Source organism: Phacochoerus africanus, chromosome 15 (assembly GCF_016906955.1).
Source record: "Phacochoerus africanus isolate WHEZ1 chromosome 15, ROS_Pafr_v1, whole genome shotgun sequence".
NCBI classification, from domain to species: domain Eukaryota; kingdom Metazoa; phylum Chordata; class Mammalia; order Artiodactyla; family Suidae; genus Phacochoerus; species Phacochoerus africanus.
In genome coordinates this window covers 20,131,338-20,150,366 of record NC_062558.1, presented here as the reverse complement: position 1 = coordinate 20,150,366, position 19,029 = coordinate 20,131,338, and the positions used below count along the sequence as shown (strand labels likewise).

The window sequence follows — 19,029 nt, the reverse complement described above, 5'->3', positions numbered from 1 at the left end:
TGATTAGGAACGCTGATTAGTGTTTCCACAAGGTGTCCTGGTACATCTCTACTACTGTTTGCACCGTAGAGAGCCACCTATGCTTTGAGGAATGGGAAGTCCAAGTAAACCATGTCTTTTAACTGCAGCTATAAAAAGGGTTTTTATTACTGAGGTCAGTAGTCAGGGAAGTGCAGCCTCACCTCTTTCTTTCATGCTGTAAACCTCTTTGTCTTCTGGAGCTCTCTTCCCAGAGTCAGCTTTAGAAAGCCATGTTATAATTTCCTAATTAACCAACCCTTGAGATATTATTGTAGGAAAGAGAAATGCACCTCTCTGTATGAGAAACTTTAATTTGTGCTTGTGGCATTACCTACAAGGTGTTAGCTGCATTCCTGCATCAGATAAAGTGGTGAGGTGAAGTTGGGCAACTTATACCGGTGTTTTTAAGAATTTTATTAACAGGGAGTTCCCATCGTGGCTCAGCAGTTAACGAATCTGACCAGCATCCTTGAGGACACAGGTTTGATCCCTGGCTTCTCTCAGTGGGTTAAGGATCTGGCGTTGCTGTTGAGCTGTGGTGTAGGTTGCAGATGAGGCGCGGATCTGATGTTGCTGTGGCTGTAGCTCTGATTCCACCCCTAGCCTGGGAACTTCCATATGCCATGGATGCGGCCTTACAAAGCCAAAAAAAAAAGTATTTTATTAACACACAAATAAGATTTATTTGTATTCATCCCTTTTTACCCTAAGTTAAACTATAAATGGATCTAGGTTGCAGTAAACTTACACAAAAAAATAATTAGGAATATTTACAAACCATTCTTATTGTTAGGAAACATAATACCTTTAAAATTCCTTCTGATGTGGGCTCAGCGGGCATTTCTGTGATCCTGTTAGAAATGAATGTTCCCTACTCAGCTTGGAGTAGGACAACAAATCTTACCCTTTCTCCTTCTTTGTGTGACTCCGATTTCCATGTTTGGCAGGACAAACTATGAAAGAAAATGTGTGCAATGTAAAAGTTTGAATCCTTTTTTTTTTTTAAATAGCCAGTTGATTCTTGAATTTTGTTTAGTAGTTGTTTTGTAATGATAGACTTAAGATTTTTAAAAATATGTTAATTGATTTCAGTATGATATCTTCGAGTTGTCAATAATAACCCAGTACTGTAAGAAAGAGGGTGAAAAGAGAGAGGTTAAAGCCAGGTTAAAATGTCTACCTTTCTTTTGCTAGAGATTCGTTTTAATTATATTTATCAGAGCCAAAGAAATATTTAATCAACTAGCAAAATGTTTTTATTTTACTTTCATACCAAAATTCATCTTGGTTACTTTTCAAGCCAATTTGATAGCAAGAGTCACAATAAGGAGTCAGACATCTTTCAGAAATAATTTTGAAAGAAAACAGTGAATCTCTGTTTCTGCGGGATCCCCAAACCAAGAAGACCGACGAGTGTTCCTCCCAGACTCAGCTTTTTTAATTTTTTTTTTTTTTTGTCTACGTCCATGGCCTGTGGAAGTTCCCTGGCCAGAGATGAAACCTGTACCAGAGCAGTGACAATGCCAGATCCTAATCCACAGCACTATCAGAGAACTCCTTGCTGTGTCAGGTAGAAGCAACTAGGCCTGACAGGACAGACTGATCTTCATGGAGCCTTTTGAGGACACAGACTGTTCTGGCTAATCCCTACCCTAACATGTGCAGTGGCAGCCCCAGAAATTCGAAGGGACACTATAGACAAGTCCCCAAACATAAAACATTGGTGCATTGGGTCCTCTGGTTTAAAAAGTTTGAATACTAGATTTCTGATTTTTAGGTATTTTGAATTACTATATAGTTTTGTGAATTAGATGTCAGGGTAGTTTCTACAGGCTACTGATTTGAAGTCCCTGAGGCAGGACTCACGGCTTCTGTGACTGTGTGTGGTGTGGCGCTGTGGCTTCCTCTACATCCTGGTTTAAAAGAAGTCTGTTAGAGGAGTACACGCTCTGTGTGCTTATTACCATTTTGTTTGTTTGTTTGTTTGTTTTTTGTTTTTGGGGTTTTTTTTAGGGCCATATCTGAGGCACATGGAAGTTCCCAGGCTAGGGGTGGAATTGGAGCCACGTCTGTGACCTACACTGTAACTCAAGGCAATGCTGTATCCTTAACCCACTGAGCCAGGCCAGGGTCTGAACCTGCATCTTTATGGATACTAGTTGGGTTTGTTATCACTGAACGATGACGGGAACTCTTGTTTGCTTATTATTTTTGTAGTGCTGATAGCTGGAAATTCTTACCATGGGGCTGATGATGTGTGGTGTGGATGCATGTATAGAAATAGTATAGAAATTTTGTTTTTTTTGTGTGTAAAAGACTAATAAGATCAGTAGTACTTCATGTCTCTTCAACTCTACCCAGACTAGGGTAACATAGGGAGAAGTAGTCTGAAGTTTGCAGAATATATCATAGTAAACTTAAAAATTTTTTTTCTTTTAATTTCAGACTTACAGGTGTTGAAAAATAGTGCAAAGAATCCCATTTTCCTTTCACCCAGATTCCTGAAGTGTTAACACTTGACCACATTTATTTACTCAGCCTTTGTAGTTGGATTTTTACCCCACTGTGCCACAGCAGTAACTCTTGACTGATTTTAATGTTATCTAGAAGGTGGAGTCAGAGAAATTTGTCAAGACATTATAAATGCTTTTATTTATTTTTATTTATTTTTTTGGTCTTTTTGTCTTTTTTGGGCCGCACCCGTGGCATATGGAGGTTTCCAGGATAGGGTCTAATCAGAGCTGTAGCCATGCCGGATCCTTAACCCACTGAGCAAGTCCAGGGATCGAGCCCGCAACCTCATGGTTCCTAGTTGGATTCGTTTCTGTTGCGCCATGATGGGAACGCCTATAAATGCTTTTATGTTTTTATTCCCTAGTTGCTTTTTCTTAAGAAAACCTGTGGCCTTAGCTTTTACAAAGTGGAAATCACTGAATAAAATCAGGATAGAGGGAGGAAGAAAGAGCTAATGTATATAAAGCTTTAAGTATAAGGTTCAGACTGTACGTTTTGTTCAGGTGAACATGGGTCATTCCAGGGATTGGGCCTTTAAACCCTCAGCCAAAGTGGTAAATTCTCAGAGTGCTTCTGCCAAAACAGTGAAATCAATATACTACTTTCCTTTTAGAAGTTTTACACCTTTCCAAGGCAAACATTCAAAAGTATTAAATAAAGGGAGGTAAGAGATGACTTGTCCAAGGTTACCTAGCTGTTTAGAACTCTAGCCTGGGCCTTTTGGGGGTAGTTTGTTGCTTTTTCACTTGCAATAAATCTATTAGAGGTTCTTTGTTCTCGTGGTGCTGTCTCATCTCTATTAAAATAATAGTGTGTGTTTATTTAGAAAAGTAATTTTCATTGCTATATCAATCCACAAGAGTTATTTAGAAAATCAAAGTTCATTCTCTGCTTTTTCTAACAGTTCTGCTTCCTAGAGGTAACCATTATTAACATTTTGTTTTATATCTTTTCTTCCTGTTTTCTAAACATAACTTTTAAATCAAAATAAATTTTACCAAATCGTTTTCAAACGAAACATGCTGCTCTGCACTTGAAAATATATATTGTAACCAGCTTTCTGTATCAGTGTATCTTGACTGTCTCTTCCTTTTTAATACTTCCATTGCATATGTGTACATAATTTAATTATCAATGGATGAGACATTTCTGTTGGTTTGACTTTTCCAGTATTACAGACAGTGTTTCAATGACATTGTTTAAGTCTGTGTGTACTTGTGGAATCAGTTCTTGTGGGTGTTGAAAGACATTTCCAAATTGTTCTTCCAAACGGGTGCATCAGTCTTTACTTCCACTAACAGCGGAAGATTCAAGTTTGATCATTTTCAATCTTGGATTACCATAAATGTTTCTTGACCAGCATCTTTTTTCCAAATTCTTTTCTAGTAGTAATAGAAACTGTCTTTCACAGACAGTATTCACATCTTATGTTTCTTTTTTTATTTTCAGAAATAGCTTTAGACATATGTCTAGCTGTAATTCTCATTGTGAAGCTGTAGTGTAATTATTTCAAATTACAATTTATAAGTTACATTCTTCAGGAAGCTTTCCTGGATTAATCCCACTTAGTTCTATATACTATACCATAGTCTTAAGATCTCCCTATAACAGATTAAATGTGGATAACACAACTAACATTGATTTTATAGTGTTTCAATGTTGGAACTTGGTTTTAAAATATAATTTGCACTGAGAATCCCCACCTTGCACCTTAAACTCAGGAACAATATCTTCATTATCTTTGTATCTCCTTTACTATCTATAAGAGTGCCCTTTATATAGAAATTTTTTTGAGGGGGTGGGGAGGGCGACTAAGCCTGTGGCACATGGAAGTTCCCAGGCCAGGGATTGAACTCGAGCCACAGCAGTAGCAGTGCCGAGTCCTTAACCACTAGACCCACCAGGGAACTCCCAAAAGTTCTTTTTTTTTAGGGCCCCACCCAAGGCACATGGAGGTTCCCAGGCTACTAGGGTCTAATCACAGCTGCAGCTGCTGGCCTATGCCACAGCCATAGTAACACCAGATCTGAGCCGTGTCTGTGACCTACACCACAGCTTGCAGCAACGCTGGATCCTTAACTCACTGAGCAAGGTCAGGGATCTCATGGTTCCTAGGCGGATTCGTTCCACGGCGCCATGACAAGAATTCCCCCAAATTCTTGATATATGTCTTCATTTGACTTGGTTTGTGCTGTAGAGAGTGAGGTCAGGGTTGAGCCGGATGTTGCTCTTCACCTGTAAATAAAATATTACTGAAACACAGACATACTCATTCATTTATCTGTTGTCTTTGACTTCTTTTGTCCTGCCCTGATGGAATGGAGTAGTTATGACAATACGGCCCCCAAAGCCTAGCATGTATACTCTGGCTGCTCTGCTGACGCCTCTTTTAGATTCTGAGCATTTAGCATTCATTTATTTTTGCTTTTTATCTAGAGCATTAGTAAGATTTCTACCCATACTGTGCATAACTGTGGATTTATACAAATATAACTGCAGGAAAAATTCCTAGATGTGTACTTGCTGGATTGGAGAGTATCTGTGTAGTTTTGCCTTCCCAAAAATGTACCAGTTTATACTTCAGCTAATAGTTTTGTGACAGGAACTCTTTTCCCTGTAACATTGCCAACTCAGTACATTAGCCAACTTTTTAAATCTTTGCCAATCTGATAGAGGAACATGATATTGTAGGTTTGATGTGTGTTTCTTTTTTTGTGTTAGATTGAACTTTTTTTCAAATTTGAGCCATTTTAGCTTCTTTTTTGTGATTGTGCTTCAGTCTCCTTACAACCATCACACGCTTGTAAAGTGTGTCATGGACACTTGTCCAGGGAGGAAGGCAGCTTGATGACAGAGTGATGTAGAGGAGGAGAGACTGAGGTAGACATATGGAGGCAAAGGGCTTCCCCACAGCACACAGTCAGACACACAGTCCACACTGCATTTGAGGATTCTTGCTAGACCAATTCTTTGACACTTTTGCCAGATGGAAGTCATGCTTTTTGATTTATCAATCTTCTGTAAGTCACTGTCCAATGTTGCAGAATCCACCTTAATAGTAAACAGTAAGCCCAGCAGAGCTCCCTTCCCCGAGCACCCAGTAACTGTTAGGTGCATTTCTGATTCTCTAGTGTGAATGTGAAAGGCCATGTCTTTTTGCCTCATTTCCAAGTTTTAGATAAATTTTCATTTTCTTTCTTTCTTTCTTTTTTTTTTTTTTATGGCCATGCTCACAGCACATGGAAGTTTCTGGGCCAGGAATTGAACCCAGGCCTCCGCAGCAACCTGAGCCACTGCAGTTGAGTTCTTAACCCACTGAGCCACAGTAGGAACTGGTTAAATTTTCTTAATGCTTTCCTTCCTCTGTTTTATTGTAATTATTTCCAGTGATACTGTTTCTTTATGAATTACTAAGGACTGCTGAGGAGGCCACGTAGTTCACCATTGTCCCTCACTGCACATGCCCATTGTTCCTTGCTGCGTTGTAGGAACTCATTACACGATGACAAACGGAGGCAGCATCAACAGCTCCACACACTTACTGGACCTTCTGGATGAGCCAATTCCAGGTGTTGGTACATATGATGATTTCCATACTATTGATTGGGTGCGTGAGAAATGTAAGGACAGAGAAAGGCATCGACGGGTAAGTGTTTTCAGTCACTTTTAATTAATAGTGCATAATTATATCATTTAATAATATGTTTCTGCCACTGATCTTGGGCTACCGAAATATGTCCTGTGTTAGAAGTACATTTAAGTAAATTCCTGTATTTTGTAAGTAATATGTTTTTTCTCCATGTGATTTTTTCAAAGTTTACTTACATGCCGTCTTTTTGGAAATGATTTGAAGTAGTTTAAAATCAAAGAACTATACTAAGCCAGAATAGGAAGGGAAGGGAAAACAGGCATGTGAGTTGGGGCAAGATTAAGGAAGCTCAAGATGTAGAAGCCAGCATGGTACTTGGCTTTGAGCAGCACAGCAGCTGTGGAGAGAGGAAAGCTGTTACATAATCTCAGTTGTTAGAGAAAGAAGCAGTCTGCTGGGGGGATAGTTTCCTGGTGTTTTGCTGTTTTCTTTTATCTCCTTTCCTGGTTTAAATTCTGAGATGTTTTTTAATATCAGAATTGCATAGGGCATATTGGATGTAGTAATGAATCACTAATGAAAAAAAGAATGGCCTTCACTAAAAACTGCCTCTTACCTATCTTTTTTGTTGATTGTGACATCTTGATGTAGTGTAATACTAAAATAACTTTTTTTTTGGTCATGCCCTCGGCATGTGGAAGTTCCTGGGCCAGGGTGAACCCATGCCATAGCAGTGACCTGCGACACAGCAGTGACAGTGCCAGATCCCTAACTGGCTGAGCCATATGGGAACTCTGAAAAATACATTTTAAAAGAGAAAAAAAAAAAAAAACCTTGAAAATAAAATTTCAAATTCCAAAAGGTCGTTTATAAATTTGAGCTCTGAAATTTACTTGTAAATGAAATAACTGCTTATGCAAATTAATTACCTTTTATAATGATGTATACATGTATATGAAACCTGGATTAGAATTACTTTGAGTTTTCATTATGAAAAGTACTGCTTCTGAGATTCATCAGTCAATATTTATCTTTTCTGGAAACATTAAAAACGGCATAACTGAAAGTTAGACATAGGACATGAACTCTGTTCTAAATCAGCAGTCCTCAGACTTTTTCATCTCAGATCCCCTTTAAACTCTAGGCAGTTACTGATGATACCTAAAGGGTTTTGGTCTATGTATTTATGTGAATAGATGTGTATACCATGTTAGATATTAAAACTGAGAAATTTGAAAAATATTAATTCATTTAAAAGTAACAGTAAATCCATTACATAGTCACATAAAACATGTTTTTATGAAAAATAACTATATTTTCCAAAATAAAAATGTTTAGTGAGAGAGTGACATTATATTACATTTTAATAAATCACATTTGTTGTTGCCTGGTTTACTAAAAACTGCTCATATCTGCTGTCACATTCAGTCTGTTGTGATATGTTTTGACTGAAGTACATGAAGCAAATCCAACCTCATCTAGACATGTCCTTGGAAAACCCAAGGAGCATTTTAATAACCTTTTCAGATCACTGTGGGTATTCTTAGATGCTGCACCACAATGACTAGTGGTAATTTCTTAAAGGTTAGTTGCAACCTGTAATTTGAAACTGTATCAGTGAACTTTTTGTCTTCTGTTACATAAAATCTGTTGGTTCCTGTTGAACTTTGAATGGATGAATGTAACATAATGCCATGATCTTTTGGAAAATATTGATTCACTGATTTATGCAATTCTTTGTGTCGTTGACACTTTCACTATATACTATCATTGTACTGTATCAACAAAGCCTACTTTTGTTAATATCAACACTGATCTCTTCAGAAAAGTTTTTAAGTAGTGAGGTCTGTCAGGAGTTCCCCGGTGACTTAGCAGGTTAAGGATCTTGTGTTGTCACTGCTGTGGTGCAAGGTTTCATCCTGGCCCCTGAACTAATGCTTGCCATGGGCATTAACCCCCCCCCCCCCATCAAAAAAAAAAAAAAGTGTTAGGATCTGTCATTCTTAAAGTGATGGATACAAGTTTTCTAAAATTCTAGTTTTTAGTTGAAAATCAAATTCTATTATTGGAAACAAATACGCATTTATTTTACTTGAAATGGTAGGCTTACTAGGTTTATTTTTGAGAAAAATATCTGTCAAATTTCCAAGCTGAAAAACCATGGTTTGGTGTCTTTCCAGTAAGAATGGTGTTCTATGTAAGGGGTTTATTTTGCCCAAATGCTTTTCCTTGAGACATAACCTCATACTTCAGTATGCATCACAAGTGCTGTGTTCATAGTTACCACACATAATATTAAGAGAATTCAGTGGCCTGGGCATAATACTTTTTACTCCTTCCTCACAGACCTGAAGTGACCCTGGCCCTCACCTTTTATCTGGTCAGCAGCAGTGAAGGGATGTCATGGCCACTGGGGTGTTGACCCAGCGGTTTTATTACTGCTTTGCGTTATCAGTGAAAGCAGCACATCATGTTTTAGTATTCCTATGAAAATAGCTTTGACCTGGAGACCACTGGGGAAGGTCTCAGGGACCCAGAGGGTGTCTAGGCCACACGATGAGAACCACTGTTTTAATCCAGCGTGCCTAAATCAGACACATTTTAAATTCCGTATCTTGTGTGATTGTTAGGTGAACACAGTTGTAAATTGGAGGTATGTACTTGACAGAGGTATGTATACAGATGTACTTTACAGAATTACTAAGATGTTCAGGGAGGGTTGAAATGTGTTCTAAAGTGAGGATTATGAGAGGCTTTATAAGCACTTATATTCATAAAATTTTAGAGAAGACTGAAACTAAAAGAAACCACAACACATCCCATTTTTCTCCAATTGTGAAAGTAGTCCACAGTCTTTGAAAACAGTTCAGATAGTAAAACAGTAAGTGAAGTAGTGCCTGTCCTAGCTCTTCACACCAGTCATTGCTTTCTAGGTAAGTCGAATACCATTTCAATACTTTAATATTTGCTTAGAGAAGCATGCAGTCGATTAAAGCTGGAAGCTCTACAGGTAGATGTTCTTACTATTGTTTTTAAAACATTGAATTAGAAAAAAGCTTTCCATGTCAGTGGTCTACTTACCTACTGAAGTCCCCTTTCCCTTGAGCTTTTTGTTATACTTGTAGCACTCCTACCCCAGGGTATTTTGAAGCAGATAAGCATTATATCATTTCAGGTATTTATTTCAGTATTTTGCAGCATGGTAGTAATCTAATTCTCATTCATTTTTTATTTGTCAGCTTGATGATTTTCTTTTAAGATGACTTCCCACACCAGTTATGTGGATTCCCTCAAGTTCAGATTGTACAGAAAAGGAAGGACATTTAAAAGCATTTGGCTTACTAGCATCCTCAGAGTTTACCAGTGAGATTTTTTTTTAGTTTTTGTTTCTGTATCTTCATGCACTCATGCATTCAAACATATTTGATGTGTTTAAATCATCACAATTATTATTCTTCCTGATACTCACGTTCCTCCTTTTCCGACATGAGGGAGCTTATTTAGGTTGGTGCCCGTGTCCTTTGACATGTGCTTGGTAGACGTTGATGTTTTCTGAGAAAACATGGTGATCTGGGCTCTGGGCTCCTCTTAAACGTATCCTGCACCAAACCTAGAGTCAACTGTTTCTCTGAGGAGCTCTGGTTCCTTAGGAGGAACACAGTGTGTTGGCAGTCTGAGCACTAGGGGTGCTCATTGCTTCAGGGTTGGCCATTGTTCATAACCTCTTAAGTGTATAGGAAGCCTCTAATTTAAGTTAAATACTAGAGAGCTTTGATTTTTAGCTCTTAATTCTGTATCCTTTCAGCCCAACCAAAAATGTCAACATCACATGTATTGATTCATCTCCCAGTACACACACAGATATGTAATGTCAGAATAACATGACCAATACACTCACCAGCAGTATGCTTACAGCAAATGCAGCATGGTTTACAGACTTAGCTAGGACCTGGAGTTGCTAAGGCTGTGATATAGGCTGGCAGTTGCAGCTCCAATTTGACCCCTAGTCTGGGAACTTCCTTATGCCACAGGTGTGGCCGTAAAAAAAAAAAAAAAAAAAAAGCTTATATATTAGTGTGCTTATTTTTCTTAGATAAATGCTAACATACCGTACACACTTGTACTCTTGCCTGCATGATGTTGCATTTATCTTCTTCTTCTTCTTTTTTTTTTTTTTTTTTTTTTTGGTCTTCTGTCTTTTTAGGGCCGCATTAGCGGCATATGGAAGTTCCCAGGCTAGAGGTTGAATCAGAGCTGTAGCTGCCAGCCTACGCCACAGCCACGCTAATGCAGGATCCAAGCTGCATCTGTGACCTACACTACAGCTCATGGCATTGCTGGATCTTTAACCTACTGAGGGAGGCCAGGAATGGAATGTGTGTCCTCATGGATGCTACTTGGGTTCGTTAACTGCTGAGCCACGATGCGAACTCCTCATTCTTTTTTAATGACTATAGAGTTTCTTGTTAGATAGATGTACTGCAGTTTACTTAGCTAATACTATATTGATGAACATTTAGGTAACCTTCCGATTTTTACTTTATATTTTATTAAACATTACAGTTACTCTTATTGAGAAAGCAATGCAGGGTTTATTATTTTTGAAGGGAATTCCCTACCTTCAATCCTAAAGAATATCTTGTACCTGTTGATTGGTTATTTACAATCAGAAGGAGTAAACTGCCTCATTCAACTGAGAACTTATCATGTGATTCTTTTGAATGTAGCCTTGTGGCTTGAAATAGACCAAATGTTTGAAAGAGATTGGTTTGCTGAATTCTGGCTGCAGCAGTCCTGTGGTCCAAAGGAGCACTGGAATTGTAGCCTGAGAATGTGGCTTTGTGAGGCAGCCATCATGGCAGAAAGGAAGAGGTGTGGGCTAGTTAGGGAGCAGTGTCTGACGAATGCATTCTTAGTAAGAGAGGAGAGACGTGCCTTCTTGTGTCTGGAGTGAGATCTAGAAATAAATTCTATAACCGTCCTCTAACCTTACCTCCTTCTCTGTAGTTATCGAGGACGTTTCTGCCTTACACAGTGATTAGACCCTGCCAGTGGGATTGGAACTGTCCATACCCACATGTTTACAGGCCGGCAAGTTTTGGCAGCCCCTTTATTCACACGGCTATTTTATACTTCGATTATGGGTGTTGTACTGTTATTCCCTAACCTTACCTTTTAAACACTATTACATTCCACTTCACTGCTGGAACTAGAATGACCAGGGAATGGCAGGCATTGCAATCTATAGTGTCTTATTTCTGTTAATATAAAAGATGTCTAGGAGTTCCTTGGTGGCTTAGCAGGTTAAGGATCTGGATCACTGCTATGGTGGGTTTGATCCCCAGGTTCAGTCCCTGGCCTGGGCTCATCCATATGCCTAGGGCATGGCTAACCACCCCCCCACCCCCCCGCCCAACAAAAACAAACAAAAAGATATATACCAGTTAACTTTGATTCAGTTTAAAACAATCTACCTCGGAGTTTATGTGGTTTTTGGATGCCCTGCTCTCATTCTGAGGTTCTTGTTAAAAATACAGATCTCTGGGTAAAATGCTTGTCATCTGGTTTATAGGTATAACAACTGTCTGACCTGGTGATTGTGTCCCAAACTCACCTATCCCATTTTTTAGTTTATAAAGTACTGTTCCATGCATAATAACTGAGAAAATTGTTAGATTATAGAATTATGGCTTCTATTTATAGTTTGAAAAATGAAGCATAAACCTTTCTAATTTCAGATCAATAGCAAAAAGAAAGAATCAGCATGGGAAATGACAAAAAGTTTGTATGATGCATGGTCAGGATGGCTGGTAGTAACTCTGACAGGACTGGCATCAGGTAAAGAAAATTTTTATTTATTTTTGTTTTCTTATTTTTTGTTTTTTAGGGCCACACCCACGGCGTTTGGAATTTACCAGGCTAGAGGTCAAATTGGAGCCACAGCTGTCGGCCAGTACCACAGCCACAGCAACACCAGATCTGAGCCTTGTCTGTGACCTACTGGATCCCCTAATGGATCCCCCACCCACTGAACAAAGCCAGGGATCAAACCCACATCCTCATGGATACTAGTTGGAATAGTTTCCACTGTGCCACAATGGGAACTCCCAAAGAAAATTTTTAATGCAATCCTTTTTTGGTTAACAGGACAATAAATAGTTCTCTCCTTTCTGAAGTTTTCTTCCAAGTACTTTTGGGTTTTTAAAAGCATTTGTTTTGGAATTACCCGGCGGCTCAGTCGGTTAAGGATTTGGCATTGTCATTGAATTGGTGGCTTGAGTTGCAGCTGTGGTATGGGTTTGAGACCTGGCCCGGTAACTTCTGTATGCCACAGGAGCAGCCAAAAACGAAAACAAAGCCCAAACAAAAAATAAAAACATTTATCTTTTTTCTTTCTTTCAAAAAATTTTCTTACATAGAAGACTAGGGGCAGGAGGCTCAGAGTCATCTTGGCGCCTTTGTGCTGTCACTTCATGTGTCTGTCCGATTTGGTTCATCTTTCTCACTAAGTTTTTTTGTAATCTGTAAAGTCTGTGGTTTGGACCAGATGGTCAGAGAAGCATCATAACAAATAACTAATATTTATTGTTTCCTGTGCCATGCACTGCTCTGAAAGCTTTTTGTGTGTATAAGCCCTGTGGTCTTAGTCTTACAGAGGAGAAGCCATGTAGCTAGAACATGGATGAGCAGAGGCGAGAGCCCAGTTTCACCCTCTGAGATGCAGGGTGCCTGGGACCCTCTGGCTGAAGATGTGAAGACAAATCTGAAGGACTGTTTTAATGTCTTTCAACTTCTGCCATTGAAGAGCATGAGGGAAGGAATAGAGGAAGGTCCCAGTGTCTCTAATTGGCCGCTGTTTATGTGGCCCATTGATCTTTCTGCATGAAGAGGACCTAGATTTTCACCATAGATTTGTATACTATTTGTATTGTGTCAGTAAAATGATCTTGATATATTTGATTATGTATTTAAAGAAAAAAACCTGATAATCTGTTAGTGTAATTCATTAATGCCATGAGTTTCATTAGTTCTAATGCACGTTACATTTTAATGAGATCAAGGTCCTTGTAAATTATGAATTGGGTTTCAGATTGAAACAGAGTAGTAAAAATTCTGATTTCTCAACCGGAGTTGAGACCCTCCTACCAGGTGGTTGTCTTTGGAAGATGTTTAATATCTTTCAGACACATTTTAAAAATCAACGTGAATTTGAATGATGGAACTAGTTTTACTTTCAAATAATAGCAGTTTTATTTAAAAAAATAGCTATTTACAGTTTTTAAAAAGTAATATAAACTTATTTATAACTAAGATCTGGAAATCTTAAATTGGTATAATATTCCTTTTCCGACCCTTTGTTTACAGACGGTCCCCAGCTTTTCTTGATCCTTGTAACTTGATAGTTGGTGAGTGTCCAGAAATGGGCTGCTCTTATCACCTGTGCCATCTTTTCACAGGGGCGTTGGCTGGACTGATAGACATTGCTGCCGATTGGATGACCGACCTTAAGGAGGGCATCTGCCTGAGTGCTCTGTGGTACAACCACGAGCAGTGCTGCTGGGGGTCCAATGAAACAACATTTGAGGAGAGGGATAAATGTCCACAGTGGAAAACATGGGCAGAATTAATCATAGGTCAAGCTGAGGTAAGTCTTGCTTTGTCTCAAGGTGGCTGAATAATTGATTCAGTGAAATGAGTCTCCAGTTCATTTAATTATGGAATTAATCAGGTTAGATGACTGCAACTGCATTAAAGGAAAATAGACAAAGAAATATAATAGGATAGAGTGGAAAATATGAGAATGCATTGTAGCAAATTAAGTATTGTTTCAAGAAGCTCCTTTATTAACTGCATAATCACATAAAAGTCTACTGGGTTATGATGTGAAATGTATTTCTTTTTTTTTTAATTTATTTTTCCGCTGTACAGCATGGGGGCCAAGATATACTTACATGTATACATTTTTTTTTCCACCCTTTGTTCTGTTACAATATAAGTATCTAGACATAGTTCTCAATGCTACTCAGCAGGATCTCATTGTAAATCCATTCCAAGTTGTATCTGATAACCCCAAGCTCCTGATCCCTCCTGCTCCCTCCCCCCCCACCCCCCGCCCTCCCACAGGAGGCCACAAGTCTATTCTCCAGGTCCATGATTTTCTTTTCTGTGGAAATGTTCATTTGTGCTGTATATTAGATTCCAGTTATAAGTGAAATTATATGGCATTTGTCTTTCTTTTTCTGACTTATTTTACTCAGTATGAGAGTCTCTAGTTCCACCCATGTTGCTATAAATGGTATTATGTTGTTCTTTTTTATGGCTGAGTAGTATTCCATTGTGTATATATACCACATCTTCCTAATCCAATCATCTGTCAATGGACATTTGGGTTGTTTCCATATCTTGGCTATTGTGAATAGTGCTGCAATTAACATGCGGGTGCATGTGTCTCTTTTAAGTAGAGTTTTGTCCGGATATATGCCCAGGAGTGGGATTGCTGGGTTATATGGAAGTTCTATGTATAGATTTCTAAGGTATCTCCAAACTGTTCTCCACAGTGGCTGTACCAGTTTACATTCCCACCAACAGTGCAGGAGGGTTCCCTTTTCTCCACAACCCCTTCAGCACTTGTTATTTGTGGACTTAATTAATGACGGCCATTCTGATTGGTGTGAGGTGGTATCTCATGGTAGTTTTGATTTGCAGTGAAATGTATTTCTTATTGTAGAAAAGAAGTGTGATAGGACCTGTGCAATCCCAAAAAGTTAATATTAAGTCAAATTATTAAAACTATTTAACACATTACATCACAATTGTTTGGGAGGTATGAATTATCAAAAATTTAGTTAAAATAAGTTTTCTAACTGGAGATATCTTAAATCCCTAGATTTTTTTTTTGTGACATTACAATATTTAAATGTTTTTATTTTACTGTTGTTTTTCTATTAGGAACATTTTAGAAATTAACTTATTATGTTTTATCTGTATATACATGATCAGATACAGATACGTTTTAAAAATTTTGTTATAGCTGAATCTCAGAGCTGAAAAGAATATATCTGCTGGTGAGTGGGGCAGTGTACTGTTTCTCACTTGATAGTCAGAGAGAACTGCAGCAAAATGAAATCTGAGTGTGAAGGCAGTCTTGTCTTCACCAGCTGTTTCCAGAAAGTAGTTGCGGGTTGGCAGAGACTGAAGTGCAGCTGAGATTCTTGGCAATAGATTGGGGGATGGGAGAAAGCTCAGGAAGGTAGTAACTAGATTAAGTCTCCTTGGTATGTATACACATGTGTCTTTGGATTCTACTTAAATATTTTGTTCACATAGAGCCAGGATTTCTGTGGAAGGAAACCCAGAGCCCATGCTGCTTAGGTGGAAGCATTGCATCAGTGGTGCCTGTAAGTTAAGTTCCTACTGTCGAACTATTTGCTTTGCAGGGTCCTGGCTCGTACATCATGAACTACATAATGTACATATTCTGGGCCTTGAGTTTTGCCTTCCTTGCCGTTTCCCTGGTAAAGGTGTTTGCTCCGTATGCCTGTGGCTCTGGGATCCCAGAGGTAAGCCGTGCAGCACTGAGTGTCATTAACAGTAATTGTGACACTTATCTTTTTGCCTGTATTGGGAGAAAGTAGTGTTTTTTCTGGGAAAGTGTTCTGTTTGTAACACAAAAAAGAAAATGTTCAAAATGTAGGCTGATAGTAGACATCTTGAAAGAATGTCTTCCCTGTAGTTATTTCATGGTTTTGCTGTGGAGGTTGATTTTTCCTCACCAGGCTTTTAGCGCACAACTGAGTGAGGGTCAGAGGCTCCAGTACACACCAGGAGCCTGGAGGATATCGTGCAGCCTGAAGTCCTTGGATGAAGTAGTTTTGCTCCTATGTGCTGGATTTGAGTACATCCATTCTCTTTTTATAACTATCTTTTTTTTTTAGGGCCTCATCTTTGGCATATGGAGGTTCCCAGGCTAGTGGTCAAATCAGAGCTGTAGCTGCCCGGCCTACGCCAGAGCCATAGCAATACAGGATCCAAGCCACGTCTGTGACCTACACCACAGCTCACGGCAACACGAGATCCTTAACCCACTGAACGAGGCCATGGATCGAACTCTCAACTTCATGGTTCCTAGTCGGATTTGTTTCTGCTGTGCCATGCCAGGAACTCCTCTTTTTGTAACTATCTTTTAATTAGATAAGTTACGAATCCTTGAATTTGGCAGATAATATTTATAACCATTTTATACTTCAAAATAAATATTTGATCATAGTGGGTCAATGGCACAAATTTTAGGGCCTTGTTATCAATAACTTAAGAACATACTTAAGATTGAACACGATGTGAATTCTCCGTTTTGTTTTTCTATTTTCAGTAAGTTACTAGCTTTTTCTAGTGCATTTCTTTTAGAAAATTCTTTAGTTTTTTTTTTTTTTTTCCTCTTTAGGGCTGCACCTATCGCATATGGAAGTTCCCAGGGTAGGGGTTGAATTGGAGCTGCAGCTGTAGGCCTACACCACAGTCACAGCAACATCAGATCTGAGCTGCGTCTGTGACTACACCTCAGCTTGCGGCAGTGCCACATCCTTAGTCCACTGAGTGAGGCAGAGATCAAACCTGCATCCTCATAGATGCTACTCTGTTTCTTAACCCACTGAACCACAATGGGAACTCTCCAGTTTTAGTGAATTTTAAAGCTGTATTAAGAGTATCTTTAACAAGAAGCAATACCATGTAGTGTTTAGCAGTTTACTCGTCCTTCTTAAAGTATAGGAAAATATTACACGTAATGATAGTGCTCTGAGAAGGCATAATATCTTTAAAGGCAAAATATATTTATGACAAAGAATTTCTGATATGTATATAACTATATTAGATTTCTGTGACAGAAATGTTCAGATTTACCATGTCCTGGTTATGTAATTACATGCTTGTATTACAGTTTGCACCCCCTTAAGGTGGCCTGATGTTTTGGGGTTGTTCATGAGACACAGTTGCCTTCTGTCCCTGCTGGAGGAGGGAGTTAGACTACTATACAGATTTGTTATATAAAGTGTAATAGATCAGGCTTTCAGAAAATGAGTTGTGAATTGGTCCATGGTCCACCAAAATGCACAGGGTGAATAAAACAAGACAGTATCTTAAGTTGGTTAAGTGCTCATGTTTCTTTCTTTCTTTCTTTTTTTTTGGGGGGGGGGTTCTTTTTCATTTTTTTTAGGGCTGTACTCATGGCATATGGAGGTTCTCAGGCCAGGGAGGGGCCTAATCGGAGCTGTAGCTGCTAGCCTGCACCTTAGCCACAGCAACACAGGATCCAAGCCGCATCTGCAACCTACACCACAGCTCACAGCAAGGCTAGATCCTTAACCCACTGAGCAAGGCTAGGGATCGAACCCGAAACCTCTGGTTCCTAGTCGGATTCGTTAACCACTGAGCCACCACAGGAACTCCAAATTCTCATGTTTCTTAAAGTAAGCTGCCTTCATCTTTCTTTTGTAGATTAAAACCATTTTGAGTGGATTCATCATCAGAGGTTACTTGGGAAAATGGACTTTAATGATTAAAACCATCACATTAGTGCTGGCTGTAGCATCAGGTTTGAGTTTAGGAAAAGAAGGGCCCTTGGTACATGTTGCCTGTTGCTGTGGAAATATCTTTTCCTACCTCTTTCCGAAGTACAGCACAAACGAAGCTAAAAAAAGAGAGGTAAGCTTGTGTTCATCTCGCAGATAAACATCATATAGACTTGTATCAGTGAAGAATTTCCTCCTATGAAGATCACACGTTACTCTTTACTTTTTGGATAAATTCTGTACTTGGGTTAAAAATTGGATGCGAGAATGTTTGTGGTGCTTTTCCCTTTTTGGAATAATCTCTGGCATCTTTCTGGACTCTTTCCCCCAGCGGGGTTGCTCACTTACTCCTATATTTTAGAGAGGTTTTAGACAGACTACCTGGTGTCCATTGGTTCAGTTGACTGTCACAGAGATATGCCATTTATTTATTTATTTATTTTGCTTTGCTGTACACCTCTCCTCCTGTGAAGTATTTCCTAAATGGAACCTGGTTCTTACTCTTATTTTTCAGTGTCAGTATTTCTCCTGGGGTGGCAGGTCTTCGTAGCTGTGTTCCTCTGGAGGAGGAGTCTGATGTGGCTGGAAGAGGGGTATCATCCGCAGAGGCCTCTCTGGTACCTGACACCCTCAGGGAAGTCCCAAGGGCTCTGACCACCAGAAGCTTACATGAGAGCCTCACATCAAAGGGGATATAGCACTTCCTCTGTATTCGACTCTTTAAGGTGGTTTCCTTTGCCATTTTTTAGGCCAGCCTGAGATCTTCTAGGACACCTTTCAACTTCATCTATGGTAGAGTTCCCCTGATGTTTCTAGGTTGCTGTGGATATTTTCTAGAAGAACAGTGGGCACTTAGGACCTTCTTAGTAGCTCTAGACTCTGGGAGCCCAGTCCTGTCCTGTTTTCCCAGTCTAATCTGCAGCCCTAGATGGTACAGAGCTCTTTGGGTTTTTAAGGTTTAATGTTTTTGTATCACATTAAATATTGAGAACTCAGAGGTCTCTAGCTCTAGCACACAGCACCTTTCCTCCTGTTGTTTTTTTTTAATAATATAATGAGAAAAGTGGAATGTTTTTTCAGGCTGGTACTTAAATTGAAATAATTCTCATTCATTTTAATGTTAGTCCTAAAACATTGTCCTTCCATTGGCCATGGGTGATCTGAAGCATCATGGTTCCATCCCTGAACGATGACTGTGAATTAGCCCTGGCCTAGATACAGAAACAGCCAACTTTATTGATTCCTTACTGTGTAGTTGGTTTCCTGGCAGGTGCTTTGTTTAAAATGCTTTACTTAGTGTAGATTTAAATTTAAAATTTAGTTCTGCACTAATCCTGT

General features: G+C 39.1%; 1 protein-coding gene across 5 annotated transcripts in view; it reads left to right on the top strand.

The window, feature by feature from the left end:
• Positions 1–19,029, top strand: part of CLCN3 (chloride voltage-gated channel 3) — a 90,475-nt gene that overhangs the window by 48,402 nt on the left and 23,044 nt on the right. For all 5 annotated transcript variants that reach the window (XM_047762545.1, XM_047762542.1, XM_047762540.1 and 2 more), the window contains 5 exons: positions 6,024–6,181; positions 11,863–11,962; positions 13,582–13,769; positions 15,562–15,684; positions 17,618–17,824. In XM_047762545.1, the coding sequence (XP_047618501.1) occupies positions 6,024–6,181; positions 11,863–11,962; positions 13,582–13,769; positions 15,562–15,684; positions 17,618–17,824 (776 nt within the window). The remainder of the gene's footprint in view (positions 1–6,023; positions 6,182–11,862; positions 11,963–13,581; positions 13,770–15,561; positions 15,685–17,617; positions 17,825–19,029) is intronic.